Source organism: Bubalus kerabau, chromosome 16, assembly GCF_029407905.1.
Source record: "Bubalus kerabau isolate K-KA32 ecotype Philippines breed swamp buffalo chromosome 16, PCC_UOA_SB_1v2, whole genome shotgun sequence".
Taxonomy (NCBI): Eukaryota; Metazoa; Chordata; class Mammalia; order Artiodactyla; family Bovidae; genus Bubalus; species Bubalus kerabau.
Window position 1 is genome coordinate 57,959,293 of NC_073639.1, and position 19,266 is coordinate 57,978,558.

Here is a 19,266-nt window from a genome sequence, read left to right on the forward strand (position 1 = left end):
TGAGATCTTCCATGACCAGGAATTGAACCAGTGTCCCCTGCCTTGCAAGGCAGACTCTTAACCACTAGATCACCAGGGAAGCTCCTTCTCTGCCTGTTTTTATTTATTCTTCCCAGCTGCTCTGGGAGGTGACTTGGGGGGTGATCTCCATTCTCAGATACATAGGACAAGGTTCACACATCTGATCTGCCCCAGATAACAATTGAGTTAACAAGTTAACAAGTATGGACCTCCACACTCAAACTGAGATCCTTGGACTCCAAACACCATGCCCCTGTGCTCTGAGATGTCGTGGGCCACAGTCACTCAAGTTGAGCACCCTCTTAACCCCAAAGCTGTTATGTAATGAAAGCTGCTTCCCTGTTAACCAGGGTGTGTTCTCTGGACCATCTCCGGCCTGGTGTTTAATTCCATTTAGCCTCCTTTGTTGCTGTTCAGTTGCTAAGTCATATCTGACTCTTTACGACCCTGTGGACTGCAGCCCACCAGGCTCCTCTGTCCTCCACTCTCTCCTAGAGTCTGCTCAAATTCATGTCCAAGCTTGGAATTAAATTCTGAACCAGATTTTTAATCCTGGAGCCCTGTTGCTACCTCACCTCTCACCTAGACAATCTGCTGTTTCTAGGAATTCAGTGATGAAAGGAAGTGCCTATTGTATCAGTCTTGTTTTTGTACTTGAAATAATTTTTGGCACAGTGTGGTGTGAAACAGATGCAGACACTGGCCACTGCTTCCACTGTCAGAGCAGCCGGTGCCAAGATGGCATCAGGTCTGAATTTACCGTGAAAGCTAATTAACATACTGTGGCCCCAGGGAAGATTACAGGCAGAGATGGGGTGGGGGGAGGTCTGGAACTTGGAGCTCCCCGTTGTGTCATACCCACCACGTGTTTCCTTTGAGGCTGCACATCTAGATTGCTTTCCTGCTCTCCTTGTCCCAAGGACAGGAGGTCTGGCACGGGGAGACAGCTGCTCTCACGGAACCAGAACCTGCAGAGAGGCATCACCTCCTCCCATTTCCTCTCGGGGTAACTGTAGGGTGTAGCTGAGGGGCACCTGGGTCTCTCAACTGACGGGGATGCCTTTATGTCCTCTTCCCAGCACTATGGCCCTGCAGCAAGCCCAGATGTTGCTGAGCATGAACAGCCTGGAGTCGGTGAACGCGGGCGTGCAGCAGAACAACACGGAGTCATTCGCTGTAGCGCTCTGTCACCTCGCTGAGCTGCACGCGGAGCAGGTAGGCAGGTGACCTGGCCAGCGTGCTTCTGGAACAGTACAGGCTCTGCCGTTTCTTTCCTCTCAGTCAGTTCAGTTGCTAAGTTGTGTCCGACTCTTTGCGACCCCATGAATCGCAGCACGCCAGGGCTCCCTGTCCATCACCAACTCCCGGAGTTCACTCACACTCATGTCCATCGAGTCGGTGATGCCATCCAGCCATCTCATCCTCTGTTGTCCCCTTCTCCTCCTGCCCCCAATCCCTCCCAGCATCAGGGTCTTTTCCAATGAGTCAACTCTTCACATGAGGTAGCCAAAGTATTGGAGTTTCAGCTTTAGCATCAGTCCTTCCAATGAACACCCAGGACTGATCTCCTTCAGAACGGACTGGTTGTATCTCCTTGCAGTCCAAGGGACTCTCAAGAGTCTTCTCCAACAAAAGCACTGGACAGCTCTGGTTGGATGGAGGTGGCGGAAAGGGTGAAATTCCATGAGTAGAAATGGACTGGGTACAGAGTCTACAAGGTTTGTGGAGCTGAGGACCTCTTCTGGCATCAGGGAAGGGACTAAGAGATCAGCTATTTCTAGGTAACAGATGGAATAAAAAGGAGCCTTTGAAATTTAGGGTGGAAGAGCTGTGTATTTGTGGGAAAGGGAAGAACATAATAAGAACACAGCTAAAATGATAACAGCTAAGGTGTGTCGTTCATTTGTTCTGTGCTGGGCTCAGTGATTTCCATATGTGATCATCCAGCTTCCTCACAGTAGCCCCATCAGGTCAGCTTTGGTATCATCCCATTTCACAGACGAGAAACCGAGTTCCCGGGAGCAAAGTCCTACCCCCACGACCAGTGAATGTCAGTGTCAGATCTTCAACCCAAGGCTTACTGATTCCAAAGAAAGACATTGGGAGTAGGGCATAACCTTGACTTACAGCCCAAGTAATTTTACATAAATCTCTTTATAGGGGATTAATGCAAGGGTTGCTCATGTTGCTCTTGGCTTTCTTTTCCCTTTGCTCAAAAACATCTTTCATGAGAAAAGGTCGGGGAACGCTCTTATCTAGAGCTAACTCACTAACTGCTGCCTTGCTGTAAGTGCATTTCCTTGATCATATTATTTTCTCCACCTCTTTGTGGTATAATAATGATTGCTAGGTTGCATCATAGCACTCAATATTCTTTAATCCTCAGCCTGAAGATCCTTGAGTGGTTTCCGCCCCTTTCAGAGTCTGTAAATACTTCTCTCTACTGGATATATTTTAGCATTTTACAATTCTCTAACTAGCTGTGGAAACAGAGGGCGTGAATGGGCTTTGGCTGATGGCATCTGCCTGCACCTCCGTTAGCTGCTTTCTTCTTGTACCTGGGAAGCATCACCCATGCTTCCTGACATCAAAACAGGCCAGCGGCTCTTGCCGTTTGCTCTCCTCCAGGAATGCTGCGCATTAATCACTTTCTCCTTCTTGTAATGGCACTGGAACCTCTTTAACGTTGATTCTTTTCCTCTGCTGGTGCCTTGGTTAAGCGGAGCATTTGTAACAAATGAGTCAGGGCACATTCAGTTAGGTATTGGTATAAGCTTCATGTTAACTTTTTTCCCCCAACAGTTTTATTGAGATGTAATTCACATGCCCCACAATCCACCCATTTAAAGTGTCCCCTGGTGACTCTTTCTCATAGTATTCTCCCCACTGTTGTTGTTATTTAGTTGCTCAGTCATGTCTGCCTCTTTGCGACCCCATGGACTGTAGCCCACCAGGCTTCTCTGTCCATAAGATTTTCCAGGGAAGAATGCTGGAGTGAGTTGCCATTTCCTTCTTCAAGAAATCTTCCCAACCCAGGGATCGAACATGCATCTCCCGCTTTGGCAGGTGGATGGATTCTTTACCACTAGCCACTTCGGAAGCCCCTTTCTCACTGACCCGAGCCTTAAACAGTGAAATAGGGAATTCTTTGGCTGTCCAGTGTTTAGGAGTCCACAATTTCACTGCCGAGTGTCCAGGTTCAATCCCTGGTTGAGGAACTAAGATCCTGCAAGCCAAGCGGCACATCCAAAAAAGTAAAAATAAACAGTGAAATAACTTCCCTTTGGTCCTTTTTGGGTTGTGTAGGGTAGAAATTATTTCTTTTCTGCTGAAATGGAGAACTACTTGACAAAAATCTGGTCTTGGCTCACTTCTTTAGCCTTGACACTTTCTCCAAGGCCAGTTGTTAATTGTTCTGTGATTTTTACTGGGGATTAGACCTGAAATGGCAACCCCCTCCAGTGTTCTTGCCTGGAGAATCCCAGGGATGGCAGGGCCTGGTGGGCTCCGTCCGTGAGGTCTCACCGAGTTGGACACGACTGGCGTGCCGCCGCAGCAGCAGACCTGGAAAGTAATCTTGCTCTTTGACTCTGTATTAATCTTTCCATCTCCCGCCCCCGCTTCCATCTCTGGGCTTCTGTGAAAGCCCTCATCATCGCCTGGTTCCATTGGAAGCCTCTAGTTGCACAGCTAGAAGACAGTGGCTGCTTTATTTCCATTCAGTCCCTTTCCCCACCGCTCTTCAACCTGCCTTAGAAAGACTTCTCTAATGTTAGAACATCGACCATGTAGATGAACCCACCGGGCTGATGACTATTACATTTTCAATTACACAGATTAGATTTACACCTGTGAAATTAAGCTTGGCCAGCTGCGGAGAAGGCAGTTTTATCACGAGTTTCTATTTGCTCTTTTATTTCCTTTGTGTGTGCTTTAAGTTGTATCCTGAAATTGATCTCCAGATAAACTGGGTGCTGCCCTGTGGTATATGGCAGTGCCTGGCGCTTGGGTGAACCTGTAAAGAAGTGATGGGGTCTGAGCTGCTGTTGGCAAGCTTCCTCCTACAGCCCAGAGGAAGTGTTGAGAGAGCTGGCCCCCTTTGCTCTCTCTGCGTAATTCTGATTGGTTGTGTCACGTTCTTCTCCCGGCCTCAGGAAGTGACAGGTCACGATGGGAGTGTTTTGGACGAGTATTGCCAATTGTGCACTGTTCTTTCTACTTGGCCTGAAGGTTTGACAGCCATCCACATGCCCAACTCCATAGAGTAGTCATGAAAATAACTGGCAATATTAGCCAGTTAAAATCACAAAAATAAAAAAATTAATGATCTTCTATTGTAATTCAGTTGTACTTTGCATTTCATCTACTTCAAATAGAAGTTCACTTGCCGTCTTAAGTGAGCTTCTATATAGACTGAAGATACATTACTTAATCAGGGTCTTCCCTGGTGGTCCAGAGGCTAAGACTTTGTTCTCCCAATGCAGGGGGCCTAGGTTTGATCCCTGGTCAGGGAACTAGATCCCACATGCTGCAACTAAAGGTCCCATATGCCACAGTGAAGATGGAAGATCCTGCGTGCCCCATCTAAGACCTGGCACACCAAAATAAATAAACATTTTTTTTTAAAGATAAATTACTTAATCAAAGGATTGGGATAAATTAAAAAGCTTTTTGGTTAATAAGATAAACAGCAATTTAGGAATGTGAAAAAGACATGGACATGTATTCACAGAAAAAAACATAAATGATTATAAAACATGAAAAAAACTTCAATCTAGTCATTAAAGAAATTAAAATTAATACAGTGAAATAACCAGTTTCACCAAACAAGTAGGCAAAGAAAATTAAATATAAGGGGAGGAGAAAGGTGCAGGATGCCAGTGTAAAAGTACTTGGTATATTTCTGAGGGAACTTCCCTGGCAGTCCAGTGATTAGGACTCTGTGCTTTTACTGCAGGGGGCACGAGTCTGACCCCTGTGCAGGGAACTGGGATCCCACGTACCACACAGCCAAAATGTAAGACAAATAAAAACAAAAGAAAAGTATTTGGTACATTTCTATATGGTAATTTAGTAATGTATGTGTGTGTTAGTTGCTTAGTTGTGTCCAACTCCTTTGCGATCCCATGGACTGTAGCCCACCAGGCTTCTCTGACCATGGAATTTTCCAGGCAAGGATACTAGAATGGGTTACCATTCTTGTCTCCAGGGAATCTTCCTGACCCAGGGATTGAACCCAGGTCTCCTGCATTGCAGACAGATTCTTTAACATCTGAGCCACCAGGGAAGCCCAATTTAGTAATACATGTGTCAAAAAGCGTAAACGTGCCTACCACTTAGCCCAGCAATTCTACTTCTAAGGTATTATCCTAAGGAAATAATTGGACAAGTATGAAAAGATATATGCAGTAAGATAGTCATTCTAGCATTTTTAAAATGGAAGAAATTGGAAGCAATCAAAATATTCCAAGCAAGGAGATTATTTTGATGGACTATAATTTATTCACCTAATAAAGTACTATGGTGTATAGATTTGGGCTTGTTGACACTGGAAAGATTCACTCATTGAAAAAATATTTATTGAGTGCCTACTGTGTGGTAAAGAGTACTGTAGGCAATGTATAAATGGTACATATACCTATTTTTGGAATATTTACATGTTTCATATTCATGTGCATATAAGTTCAGAAGGGTATGTGCCAAGAAATTAGTATGATTATCTTCTGTGAGATTAAAAGTAATTTGTGTTTTTTCTCATTGTTCATGTGTATTTTGTAAGTTTTTTTCCTAGAGTGAACATGTGTTACACGTGTAATTTAAAAAAATGATTTTAAGTATACGTGAAATACGTTAGAGCCTAAAAAAAAAAGGCCCTTTGATATTTGCCAGTCTCTGCCTAGGGGCATCCAGGTTGCTGCACAAGAACAGGTGAGTCGCAGCAGCATCCTGTGGGTGGGGCAGCAGGCAGGGCATCAGCACAGGTGTGCTAAACAAACCGCGGCTTTCTCTTTCAGGGCTGTTTCGCCGCCGCTTCAGAAGTGTTAAAGCACTTGAAGGAGAGATTCCCACCTAATAGTCAGCATGCCCAGGTAACCTGCCTTTTGTGTGTCATCAATTTATTTTTGAAAAGACCATTTGTAGTGTATTATTGTCGGAATAGAATACTGGAGCGTCACCCCTTGCTTCCTTTCTGTGACTTCTGGTCAGCATAGGAGACTCTGTAAGATGTGTTCAAGGTTGAGAAATAAACTGAAAAGAGATTAAAGTAGGATATTTTTTCATTCCTGTCTCCATGGTTTTAAATGAATATCCCTTATATCTCTAATCAATTGTCCTTTGAACGATCAAGAGTTAGGTCTCCATTTTGTTACTCTGTCTTTTACTTTGCAGCTCCAGCTGCCAACCTTTTGGGCAGATGTTGTATCCAGAGGGAATGAGCTTTATAAAAAGTCCTAGGCTCTCTGTTCCTTGTTGCACAGATTTCCATCTCTGATGGAGCCAATAAAATCTATTACGAAGGTCATCTTTCTCTTCCTCCCCTTATCCAGTTTAGCCTTCAGACGATTAGGGAATTTGAAATCATAAAAGACCATGGCCTGAGGATCTCCTACTGTTGGTCCCTAGAGGAAGGCTGCCATTCACGTGGGTTGTTGGCCCCACCTCAGTAGATACGGTGTGGATGCCCATCTGCTTATAAGCTGTGCTGGGATCTCATTGCTGCATTCAGCAGACTGTGAGCTAAATTCAAAGTACCCAGACAGAAAGGCGGTGAGCAAACTAAATAGAAGCTTAGCACCCAAGGATGCTGTGGGGAAAAAGAATTAAGCGTGGTTCTGTGGTAACACTCACTTTTAAAGAAGGTGCACAGTAAAGAAAAAGACAATTTGACGCACATTCTACAAAATACATCTATATAGGGCTGATAAATAGATGAAAAGGTACTCAACCTGGCTATTGATCAAGGGAAATACAAATGAAAAAACAGTGAGATATTCATACCCATCAGATCAGCCAGAAGTAAAAGATCTGACACCACTGATTGTTGGTGAGTGTGTGAAGCAATAAGATATTATACACTGCCAGTGGGGAGTGTAAACTGGTGTGACCCATTTGAAGAACAAATGGCCGCTGTGTTAAGGAGAAGGTGTGTATATCCTACAGCCCAGCCTTTCTGCTGCTTGCTGTGTACCCAGGATAAGTATTGCACCCAGGTGATGTAGGAGAGTGTCTGCTGCAGCACTGTTCAGAAAAGTGAGAAATTGGAACTACCATCAACACGAGAACAGATAAGTTGTCACATTTTCATACAACTGAAAACTATTCACCAGTGAAAAGAAATTAATTAGAACTACTTGTGTTAACATGCATAAGCACCCCCCAGCCCAAATAATGTTGAGCTCAAAAGTAAGTTGTCAAAGAATGCATACAGTATGATTCTGTTTATTTATACAAAGTTAAAAAAATGTAAGATTATACTATATATTGTTTCAGGATGAGTAAATATTTTGTAAAAGTATAACAACATGAATGGGAATGATAACAAATCAAATGTTTCCTTTGAAAACAGAGAGGAGAATGGAATTTTCAAAGGACCTCAACATGTAACAGTTTCTCAAGCACATAAAGCAAAATGTTGTGATTTGACAAAGTTGATGGTTGCTACACATGTGTTTATTTTATTTAGTGCTTTTTCTTTAAATACTTGACATATTAAAAAAATTTTTTTTAAGTCTAAAAAAAGATGTGTGTGAATTGCAAGGATATTTACTAAGCAAGCCAAAATACTTTTGTTTCTATTGAATAATGAGGTGAACATCTGTCATTCTGTTTTTACTTGTTTTTTTTCTCATTAGTTATGGATGCTGTGTGATCAAAAAATACAGTTTGACAGAGCAATGAATGATGGCAAATATCATTTAGCTGATTCGCTCGTTACAGGAATCACAGCTCTTAATAGCATAGAGGGTGTATATAGGTAAGAAATTTTGAAAACTTCTCAACCCTAGAATGAAATAATTCTCAAATGGCTTTATTCTTATTAGTTTTGTCCGTGAATTAATTTATTAACTTTGGCCTAGGAAAAAAAAATTTTTTTTCTGTTTATTACCTATTTATTATAGGCCGTTAGAAAATCCAAATAAGCAAAATGGAGAAAGTTATTCAGAGATAAGCACTAATATGCTATCTCTAATTCCAGATTTTTTTTCTTGTGTGCATGTATATGTGTGCGTGTGTTCATATATGTGCTCACAGAGACAGACACTTTTTTTTTCTCGTTTAACACAAATTATATCAGATGCAATTACTCCCCTTGGGAGGTTTACATGCTAATCAAGGAAACAGCAATTCTAACCCTGAAGCTGACTCTACTTACACCCCTCGCAAAACAGTGACATAACCATTCATGTCTATTTTCTTTCTGTATCAGAAAAGCAATTGTCCTACAGGCTCAGAACCAAATGTCAGAGGCACACAAGCTTCTACAGAAATTGTTGATTCATTGTCAGAGAACCAGGAACACGGAGATGGTGATCAGGTAAGGGAGGGCTTTTGTGCGTCTGCCCTCGGAGGTGCTTCATGCTGGTTTTCCTCACACGTGCCTTCCTCTTTGTGGGCAGCGTCCTGCTGTCTGTGGCGGAGCTGTACTGGCGGTCTTCCTCCCCGACCATCGCACTGCCCGTGCTCCTGCAGGCCCTGGCTCTCTCCAAGGAGTACCGGTTGCAGCACTTGGCCTCTGAAACGGTGCTGAACTTGGCTTTTGCCCAGGTAAACCAATTGCTGTTTATATAGCACATGTTAGTACTCGAGAACTGGTGAGTCTGTTACTACTCTTTGGTTTTGAAAAGGATGCTAGTGAGCTTTTTTGCTTCTCGATATTGAAATCTGGATATGGAGTCTCACTGTGCAAGCCTTCCATGGAAGTCTGGAGTTGTGAACTTGGTGACAAGCTGACACCTCCCAGTGGCACTGGCTTTACAGAGCTGTGTGTTTACAAAGGAGGATGCGCCTCTTCACTGAGGATATTGCATGGTATTAATGACTTAGCCAGCCCAGAGCTGTGCTCGATTTAACAAGAGAACAGATAAGGAAATAAGGAAGTCATGTGTTCAGTGAAATGTTTTAGAAGTTAAATTGCATTTTGCATTTGTTTTCCATCTCCCCCTGTAGACTGTAAAGACCATGAGAGAAGGGACTGTTTCTTCCTGGGTATATCAGCCTGGTAGGATCCACACCTTATTGTTGCTTAGTCACTAAGTCGTGTCAGACTCTTTTGTGGCCCCATGGACTATAGCGCACCAGGCTTCTCTGTCCATAGAATTTCCCAGGCAAGAATACTAGAGTAAGTTGCTGTTTCCTTCTCCAGGGGATCTTCCCGACCCAGGGATTAAACCTGCGTCTCCTGCATTGGCAAGTGGATTCTTACCCACTTGGCCACCAGGGAAAGTGAAAGTGAAAGTTGCTCAATCGTGTCTGACTCTTTGCAACCCCATGGACTATATAGCCCATGGAATTCTCCAGGCCAGAATACTGGAGTGGGTAGCCTTTCCCTTCTCCAGGGAAATCTTCCCAGTCCAGGGATCGAACCCAGGTCTCCCACATTACAGGTGGATTCTTTACCACATGAGCCACAAGGGAAGCCCAAGAATACTGGAGTGGGTAGCCTTTCCCTTCTCCAGAGGATCTTCCTAATCCAGGAATTGAACCAGGGCCTCTCGCATTGCAGGCAGATACTTTACCAACTGAACTATGAGGGAATCCGGCCACCGGGGAAGTCCTCCCTTACACAGCTACTTCAGCCTTTTTGAATCATCAATGTAAAAGATTTTTGTAAAGACAGAAACCTTTCTATACTATAATTAACTATTCCCGCCTTTATCTCTTGTAGTCTGAAATCAGATGGTCACGCATTCTGTTCTCTAAGAGTGTGGTACACACTAAAGATAGTACATGTTAGGGAGAAAGTAAGCCAGACATTGCAATTCAGGAGAGCAGAGCCAGAAATGAAGCCCTTCCTGCAGTGGGCAGTGGGTGCGGGCGTGTATAGCACCATGATGTTTCTTTTTCAGCTCATCCTTGGAATCCCAGAACAGGCCTTAAGTCTTCTCCATATGGCCATCGAGCCCATCTTGGCTGATGGGGCTGTCCTGGACAAAGGCCGGGCCATGTTCTTGGTGGCCAAGTGCCAGGTGGCATCAGCAGCTTCCTGTGAGCCACTGAAGAAAGCAGAAGGTAGGAAACCATACAAAGATTTTTAGGTAATACTGTTAAAAACACTTGTAAAATTTTGAGTGTTCACAAATACATGTGAAAATTTCATGCACCATTTAAAGTCCTTTCACTTGCATGCTTGCATGAAGGTTGAAGGCAAGTGAATTGTTATCTTAACCCTGCAGAACTAGGTGCCAGGTTGGAAAGCAGGACTAAAGACCTAGTTTTTTATTTGTTTTTTGTTTTTTTCTCTTTCTCAAAGAGTAGAATGTAAAAGTTTCTGGTACATGCTAAATCAATAAAAATAGATATGAAGGTCTGAAAACTACATGTGAAGCATTGAGTTAAAAATGTGTGGTATTTCCCCCATTTTCCAACAGCTCTGGAGGCCGCCATTGAGAACCTCAACGAAGCCAAGAACTATTTTGCAAAGGTCGACTGCAAAGAGCAAATCAGAGACGTCGTTTACTTCCAGGCCAGACTCTACCACACCCTGGGGAAGACTCAGGAGAGGAATCGGTGTGCGATGCTCTTCCGGCAGCTGCATCAGGACCTGCCCTTTCACGGGGTGCCCTTGATAAATCTTCTCTAGTGAGAACACCCCCGCTGGATGCCTGTGCAAAAGTATAAGATTTTGGACTTGTTCATACTCCCTCCCTCCACATAAATGATGTATATGATGTTTGTCTTACCAGTAAACTGCATTCTGATTAGTCTTGTCTTATTTTGTTGCTAAAATAAACACATTTGTTTTCCCTCTTCTTTCTTTTGAAAAGATAGAAAGGATACTGACTTTTTCTTAATAAATGCCTGGTTTATTGCTAAATTAGTGCAAGTGTTAAAGATTATATTCTCTCCGGGCAAAACTGCCAATATCTTATTAGAAATCGTGCACAAGCTCCACCACTGTGTAAAATTCATCTTGCATCTGTGCTCAGACAAGAGCTCTTGTGAGTATTGGTAGATCTCTCAAGGGGGTTGAGGCCAGTTTTTCAGAGGCTTGAGTTTTTCTTCAAAGCTGCCCTGCTTTGTTCTGCTGGACTGCTGCTCGTTGTGGGCCTGTGTGTGCCTGCAAGCACATGTCAATCCCTGACTGGAGATTAAGATGGAAGAGGTCTTTTTATGGGTTTTTGGACCCATGACAAGAAGCATATTTCAGTCACTTTCTGGGTGTTGACTTTCTCATCTCTTCTGCATGAGTATGTTTTTTCTTTACTTAACTAAGTAAATGAGGGGTGAGATAAGGAATTTCTCCTGAATAAGGTGATTATAAGTTGAGAAAGGGCCTGAAGCTCAGAGGTGTGTGGATGCTATCACTCAAATATGCACAGCATCTAATTTACATATCTTATCCCTGCAATTAAGCAGAAGCCAGTTGTTGTTCTGTTTGTGAATTTGTCTTCAGCAATTCACAGAAAAATCCCTGTGTTTCAAATCCAGAACAGCAACAAGGAACCAACCAAATCTTGCAACTTCTATCATTGGCTCTTTCTCTGTTAAATTTAAACCTTCGGATGGGAAACAATTTACCCCCGGAGCTCTTTGAAATAGTATAAAACAACTCCCACTCATGAGGGTGCGATTGTTCACTGGCCAAAGACAGCTGCTGTGAAAATAAAATAGTATGGATAGAGACACTAATTGGTATGTTGATGTTTAAAAATCTTAAAATTATTTGAAAGGTTATATATATAGACAGTAAAACTTAAATATTGTTAGAGGCTGTGTAATAAAATGTAATTCTTCCTCCCAGGCAGTAACCACGATTATCAGTTTCTATTCTTCCCATGTATTCTCTCATCCAATGTCATTTTTGGTCATTGTACTTAAGCTCCTTCCGATCTAAGAAGGGATCTTTCTGCCCTTAGTGTACAAAAGTCCAAGAGGTGGGGTGACAAAAACCAGACATCATTAAACCTGACCAGGACCAGCTACGTAAACTGTGAGGCCCTGAATAAGATAAAAATACCAGGCCTATATTTTAAGCAGAGCATTAAACCAGGTGCGGGCCCTTCTAAACACAGAGCCCTGTCTGACTGCACAGTTGGCACCCCTGTGAAGTCTCCTGCCTGACCCTGTTCTCAGCTAGCTGCACGTTCACCCTGCCAGGCCTGCATCCAAAGCTAATAAAAAGAGTCTGCGGCTCCCGGCCGTCTGTGACTGAGATTGGCTGACTGGAGCCCGGCTTCTTCAGGAAGGAATAGTAGGTTAAATGGAAATTTGGAAACACCAGAGTGACCCCCAAACTCATAACTGTCTGGGTTACAGCTAATTAGTTTTTTTTTTTTTTCCTGGTGAAGCATTTGGGAATGAAGAATCAGAACAGTATAATTGCAAGAGGTTTAATGTAGAGGTATAAGACTCAGTGATTTGCATGGATGGACCTGGAGATTGTCATGGTGAGTGAAGTAAATCAGAGAAGAAATATTGTATGACATCCCTTATATGCAGATCTAAAAAGAAATGATGCAAATGAACTTATTTACAAAACAGAAACGGACTCACAGTCTTAGAGAATGAACTTCTGGTTGCCCAGGGGAAGAAGGGGGAAAAGGGATAGTGAGTGTGGGATTGATGTGTGCTGCTGCTGTTAAGTCGCTTCAGTCGTGTCCGACTCTGCGACCCCATAGACGGCAGCCCACTAGGCTCCTCTGTCCCTGGGATTCTCCGGGTAAGAACACTGGAGTGGGTTGCCATTTCCTTCTCCAATGCATGAGAGTGAAAAGTGAAAGTGAAGTCGCTCAGTCGTGCCCAACTCTTAGCGACCCCATGGACTGCAGCCTACCAGGCTCCTCCATCCATGGGATTTTCCAGGCAAGAGTACTGGAGTGGGGTGCCATTGCCTTCTCCGGGATTGATGTGTACACACTGCTGTTTTTAAAATGGATAACAAACAAGGACCTACTGTATAGTGCAAGAAACACTGCTTACTGTTATGTGGGAGCCTGGATGGGAGGGGAGTTTGGGGGAGAATGGATACATGTATATGTATGGCTGAGTCCCTGCACTGCCCACCTGAAACTATCACAATGCTGTTAATTGGCTATTGTCCAATATAAAAGAAAAAGAATCAATGGTTTGGTTAAAGGAAGAAGATGTTTAAAGAGGAGAAAACTAAAAGTAAATAGCCAATGGGCATTTGGTCTCTACCAGAGACCTGAGGATAGATCCTCAAAGGGAAAGAGGAGTGGGGTCATGACCTATGCCAGGGGCGTGGCACGGTGGGAACTCTCCCCCGAAGGTTTGCTACTGTGTTTTCAGTCCTGGGGCAGGTGAGTACACAGTTTGATGCTTACAGAGTGTTGTTATTTTCACTGACTAAGAACACATTATTCACAACTGTCCTAAGAGGTAGGCAATAATAATAATCCCATTTAACAGATGTGGAAACTGAGGCATGAAGAGGTTAAGTCACTCACCACCCAAACCCATAACAGCTAATAGGTTGCTATTGTGTTACCCTACAGCTGTTTGCCCCAGCCTTTTGAAAAGTACTTTACTGTTTGGGAGAACATTCTGTCTGTTGAATACATCATTGATCAAATCAGTTGTCATTTATCTAGTACCCAGTACAGGCCAGATGCTGAACTAAGTACTTTCATACATAGCATTTCTAATGCCTGTGAGCCAAATACCATTTTACAGGTGAGGAAACAGACCCAGAGACTTGACCTGACTCAGCCCCCACACTAGGGAAGGCCAGTCAGGATTCAGTGCAGGTGTGATAAGGTTCTCATTCCTTCTCATCAGGCTGCCTTTGTGCTCATCTGTGTGTGTGCATGCTAAGTCGCCTCAGTTGTATCCGACTCTTTGCGATCCACTCGACTGCAGCTGGCCAGGCTCCTTTGTCCATGGGATTTTCCAGGCAAGAATACTGGAGTGAGTTGCCATGCCCTCCTCCAGGGGATCTTCCCGATCCAGGGATCAAACCTGCATCTCTTAAGTCTCCTGCATTGGCAGTTAGGTTCTTTACCACTAGTGCCACCTGGGGGGCCCTGTGCTCATCTGGGTACCTTGAATACTACTACTTGTTCAGAGTGTTTTATGTTTTGTTATTTTTGGATGGCCAGGCTAATTATCTTCTTTCTCAAAATACATAGAAGGCAAATGAACTTCATCTATGCTCCTGCTGATGACTTCCCCTTTTATACTGTTGCTTATGTTTGGGACTAACACACATATTAATCTCACTGCCTGTTGAAGAAAACCAAGAAACTTCTTGGGGTCCTCTTCCTTCCTTCCTTTCTCTCTGTTTTTCTGTCATGCATGTGGGATGTAGGATCTTAATTCCCCCACCAGGGATCAAACCTATGCTTTCTGCATTGGAAGCCTGGTGTTTTAACCACTGGATCACCAGGGAAGGTCCCCCCTACACCCCCCACCAGTGTCTTTTATTTTTTTTGTTAATCCCAGCATTTTCTACTGTCTTATTGAATGGGAGAGAATTCATCAAATAAGGTACATTGGTGCGATTAATTCTGCTGTCTCTATCTGGATGTTCAAGGTTTGGGAGGTGGAACATTCCAGTGGACAATGTGAGTAGAACACAGAACAGAAAGGAAAAGACAAAGTCTTGGCAGGAGTTTGATGCCTTCCTAGTGGGCGAGATAATTTTAAAGTCTTGCTTTTCATCCCCTCCCTTGTACTGTCCAAGTTTTCTTAAAAATAAGATTCAGATGCTTTGTTTACTTATTTTCTTGGCAATCTGTGTTGTCAAGACAACAAGAGCTGTTTGCCTAGAATAGGTTTCTCTGGTGTTCTTGGAGAAGAAAACTCAAAAAGCAAAGCCAATTCTTAATTTCATATCTTTTAAGAAGAAAACAGTTCCCTTGAGTGGGATGACTCCTATCATAACAGCAGCTGAATGTTAGTGAAAGGCAATTGTGTTTGCTCAGCTCTGTTCTGATTCACTTTAATAAGCATTGCACCTAATTGATGGGGTTTTTAGCTCTGTGCTAAGTATACTAATAGTATGTTTGAGCACTTTAGTGCCAGGCACTGAGTTATTATCTTTTATTTTGGAGGTAAAATAGTTATGTAACATAATCTTTCAGGTGTACAACATTATGATTTGACGTCTGTGTGCGTTCCACAGTAATCATCACCAAAAGTCTAGTCATCAGCATACATGTGATTCCTTTTACTCGTTTCGCCCATCCCCAACCCTCTTCCCCTTGGGTAACCACCAATGTGTCTCTGTGTCTATGAGTTTTGATTTGTTTTATTTGTTTTCCTCTTTTTTAGATTCCATATGAGTGAAATCATACAGTGTCTTTCACCTTCTGACTTATTTCGCTTAACATAATACCCTCCTAGTATCTTCCAGCTATGTTGTTGCAAATGGCAAGATTTCATTCATTTTATGGTTAAGTAATATTCTATTAGGTTTAAATATTATACATCTTCTTTATCCATTTATCCATCAATGGACCCTACACACAATACTGTATCTAAACCTCAAGCCAAGCCTCTGAGTTAGGTTTATTATCCCCATTTGACAGCTGATGAACCCAAAGTCATTCATGCAAGGCTCAGTTCAGTTTAGTCACTCAGTCGTGTCTGACTCTTTGTGACCCCTTGGACTGCAGCACACCAGGCCTCCCTGTCCATCACCAACTCCCGGAGTTTACTCAAACTCATGTCCATTGAGTCGGTGATGCCATCCAACCATCTCATCCTCTGTTGTCCCCTTCTCCTCTGGCCTTCAATCTTTCCCAGCATCAGGGTCTTTTCAAATAAGTCAGTTCTTCGCATCAGAGAGCTGGTAACTAGCGAAGCTGTGATTTCAGTCAGGTCTGACTGACTCCAAAGTCACTGCTTTCAACCACAATGTTCCCAGTAAGCAAATGTTTCATTGTGGTATTTACCTGTACTCCAGGAATATATAGCTCTATTGGCAAGTCAGAAGGCAGGAGTGAAAAGTAAAGACTAAAGAAGACACAGTGGGAAATTCCCTGGTGGTTCAGTGGCTAAGATTCTGTGCTCCCAATGCAGGGGGCCTGAGTTCAATGTCTGGTCAGGGAACTAGATCTCACATGCCACAACTAAAGATCCCAAGTGCTGCAAATCAGACCTGGTGCAGCCAAATAACTAAATAAATATATAAAAGAAAAAGAAGATACAGTTGCTGAGCATCAAGTAAGTGGGCCAGTCCTTGTTGTTGGAGCTAAGAAAGGGGAGAAGTCAAGGAGGGCCTCGGTCACAGCATTTTAGGAAATTCTTCCAGACAGAAGTGGGTCTTTGGTTTGAATTTAGATTTGAATGGACATACGTTTCTCACATAACTAGCTTCTTACTTTACATAGCTGTGCCTTGTGGCTCAACAGTAAAGAATCTACCTGCAATGTGGGAGAGCTGGGTTCGATGCCTGGGTTGGGAAGATCCCCTGGAGGAGGGCATGGCAACCCACTCCAGCATTCTTGCCTGGAGAATTTCCATGGGCTACAGTCAATGGGGTTTCATTGAGTTGAGTTGCAACCTTGGGGTTGCAAAGAATCAGACACGACTGAGCGACTACCACACACACAGAGATATCTGTGTTTGCCTGTATTAGCTCCGGTGTTCTACTAAAATACAGACACTTGAGTAACACAATGTAAACATAGAATTGCATATTTTAACAAGCAACAGGGAAAGATCAATATTTATTTTGGTTTCTTCAAAGCAGGAGTTGCTAGACTATTGCCCAGGGGCTGAATCTGCCATGCCACCTATTTTTATATGTCCCTCTAGCTAACAATGGTTTATACATTTTTAAATAGTTGAAGAAAAATCAAAGCAATAATATTTTGTGACATTGAGAATTAAATGAAATTCAACTTTCAGTGTTCGTAAATAAAGTTTTATTCAAACACAGCCATGCCCATTCACTTACTTTTGTCTATGGCTGCCAGAATGTTAGAGTTGAGTAGTTACAAAAGAGACCATAGAGCCTGCAAAGCCTAAAATATTTACCACATGGTCCTTTACAGAAAAAGTTTGCCGACTCCTGCCATAGAGTCAGACATGTTCAAAATGCTCCCCATCAACTCCCCAAAATATATTTTTTTCAGACAATAGAAAAATATAGAAAAATACAGAACCATGCATCTGCCATTCAGAATTGACTGTTGATTAATTTTGCCATATGCTTCAAATTCATTTATAAGTAAAAGGCATGACACCTTACAAGGGCTTCCCTGGTAGCTCAGCTGGTAAAGAATCCACCTGCAATGCAGGAGACCTGGGTTTGATCCTTGGGTTGGGAAGATCCCCTGGAAAAGTGATAGGCTACCCATTCCAGTATTCTTGGGCTTCCCTGGTGACTCAGCTGGTAAAGAATCTGCCTGCAATGCGGAAGACTTGGGTTGGAACCCTGGGTTGGAAAGATCCCCTGGAGAAGGGAACAGCTACCCACTCCAGTATTCTGGCCTGGGTGGCAAAGTCAGACAGGACTGAGTGACTTTCACTTTCACATGACACTTTACAACATTCCTTATGCTTCCCATGTCTCTTCTCTATCCGTGTCTCCTTATCTTAGTGGCAAACTGTCATTTGCATGCATCCCCTTTGCCTTTTTTTTTTTGCTTTTATTCATTTATTTAATTTATTTTAATTGGAGGATAATTACTTTGCAAAATTGTGAGGGTTTTTGCCATATTTCAACATGAATCGGCCACGGGTATACATATGTCCCCTTCCCTTTGCCTTTTAAAACACTTGTATGAAAAAATAAAACAATGAAAAAACCACTTGTATGTAGGGAATGTGTCTGTGAACAACAAAGACTGTGTTCTGCAACCTGCTTTTTTACTCAGCATTTTGTTTTGAGTTCTCCCCCGTCTGTACAAATAGATATGAGGCATTGAGTTGAACTATTGCATCATATCCCATCAAGTGGCTATAAAACGTTTCATTGATCCATTCTCCCGAAAACATTTAGGACAGTTGTTCCCAGGTTTTTATTCTTACCAACGAACGCTGGCATGTTGAATAACACCAGAATGGGCGGTCATCTTAGTGGAACGCTCTGAATTGCTTGTGAGCGCTTCTGCTGCGTGAAAATGCCAGAGGAACTAAACTGAAAGGGACATCGAACCTTTAATTTGGACCTTGACTCAGGACTGAGTTTTGCAACCATCCAAGGACAGGCGGCGTCAGGCAGCCCTTGTGAGGTCTTAAGCCCCTCCCCGGAGCGCTGTCACCCAGCTGGGAGACTAAACACTCTCCAAGGGTTCCAGCGAAGTCAGGCGCCAAAGAATATGTTTGGGAAGAATATGATGTCTGTCACGAAAAGCATCTCAAGTAGTCTTTGGGAAAGCCAGAACTTCATTGGGTTTCCTGTAGTTCGGTACATCCAGGTGGAGTGGCGGTGGGAAACGAACACAGTCCCCAGCCTTTAGGGCGGGCCCCGAGCAGCGGTCTCTGGGGAGGCGGGGAGGGAAGGGTGTCCCCCGAACGAGTGGTGACCCGAAATCCAGGCCACATCCACCGCCGGGCGCCTGGGGCAGGGATAGCAGCCGGGGACCTGAGCCGAGCCTCGAGGCGGGGCCGCGGGTGACTCGCAGGCTTGGGGAAGTTTCCGTGGCTCAGCCGCCGCCCCGCAGTCCCAGCGTTTGACTAAATGAAGCGAGCTCAGCCGGCACGTCCGGCCTGCGCGAAGTGCCGCGGTCGCGGCGGGGAGAAGCCGGGCAGGTGACACGGCGGGCGGAGGCAAAGTTGCAGTCCTGTCTCCCGCGCTCCCGCGCCCCGGCAGGTCTCTGCCCTCCTCGCGGGTCCGCAACCTGTCCCGACCCCGCTCCAGGCCCTGCCTCACTTCCCTCTCCTCCGCCTCCTCCCCTATCTTCTCCTTGCCCTCAGCCGCGCCGCTACTTTCGTCTCCTCAGGCTCCCGCCTCCTTCCCCTCCTCGGCGCGCGGCCGAGCCCTCGGGGGCGCGCGGCAGGCGCGGGTGGCTCCGCGCCGGGGTTTCCAGAGGCCGCAGCCAATCTCCGCGCAGCCCGCGGCCGCGTCGCGCCCGAGCCGGGACCCGCCGGCTCCTCCCTCCCTGCCCCCCGCGC

At 44.1% G+C, this 19,266-nt stretch overlaps 1 protein-coding gene across 1 annotated transcript in view; it reads left to right on the forward strand.

The window, feature by feature from the left end:
* Positions 1–11,013, forward strand: part of ANAPC5 (anaphase promoting complex subunit 5) — a 35,628-nt gene extending 24,615 nt beyond the window's left edge. The window contains exons 11-17 of the mRNA XM_055550079.1: positions 1,101–1,236; positions 6,036–6,110; positions 7,875–7,996; positions 8,450–8,557; positions 8,640–8,787; positions 10,089–10,251; positions 10,611–11,013. Of these exons, the coding sequence (XP_055406054.1) occupies positions 1,101–1,236; positions 6,036–6,110; positions 7,875–7,996; positions 8,450–8,557; positions 8,640–8,787; positions 10,089–10,251; positions 10,611–10,822 (964 nt within the window). The 3' untranslated portion in view covers positions 10,823–11,013. The remainder of the gene's footprint in view (positions 1–1,100; positions 1,237–6,035; positions 6,111–7,874; positions 7,997–8,449; positions 8,558–8,639; positions 8,788–10,088; positions 10,252–10,610) is intronic.
* The last annotated feature ends 8,253 nt before the right edge of the window (positions 11,014–19,266 follow it).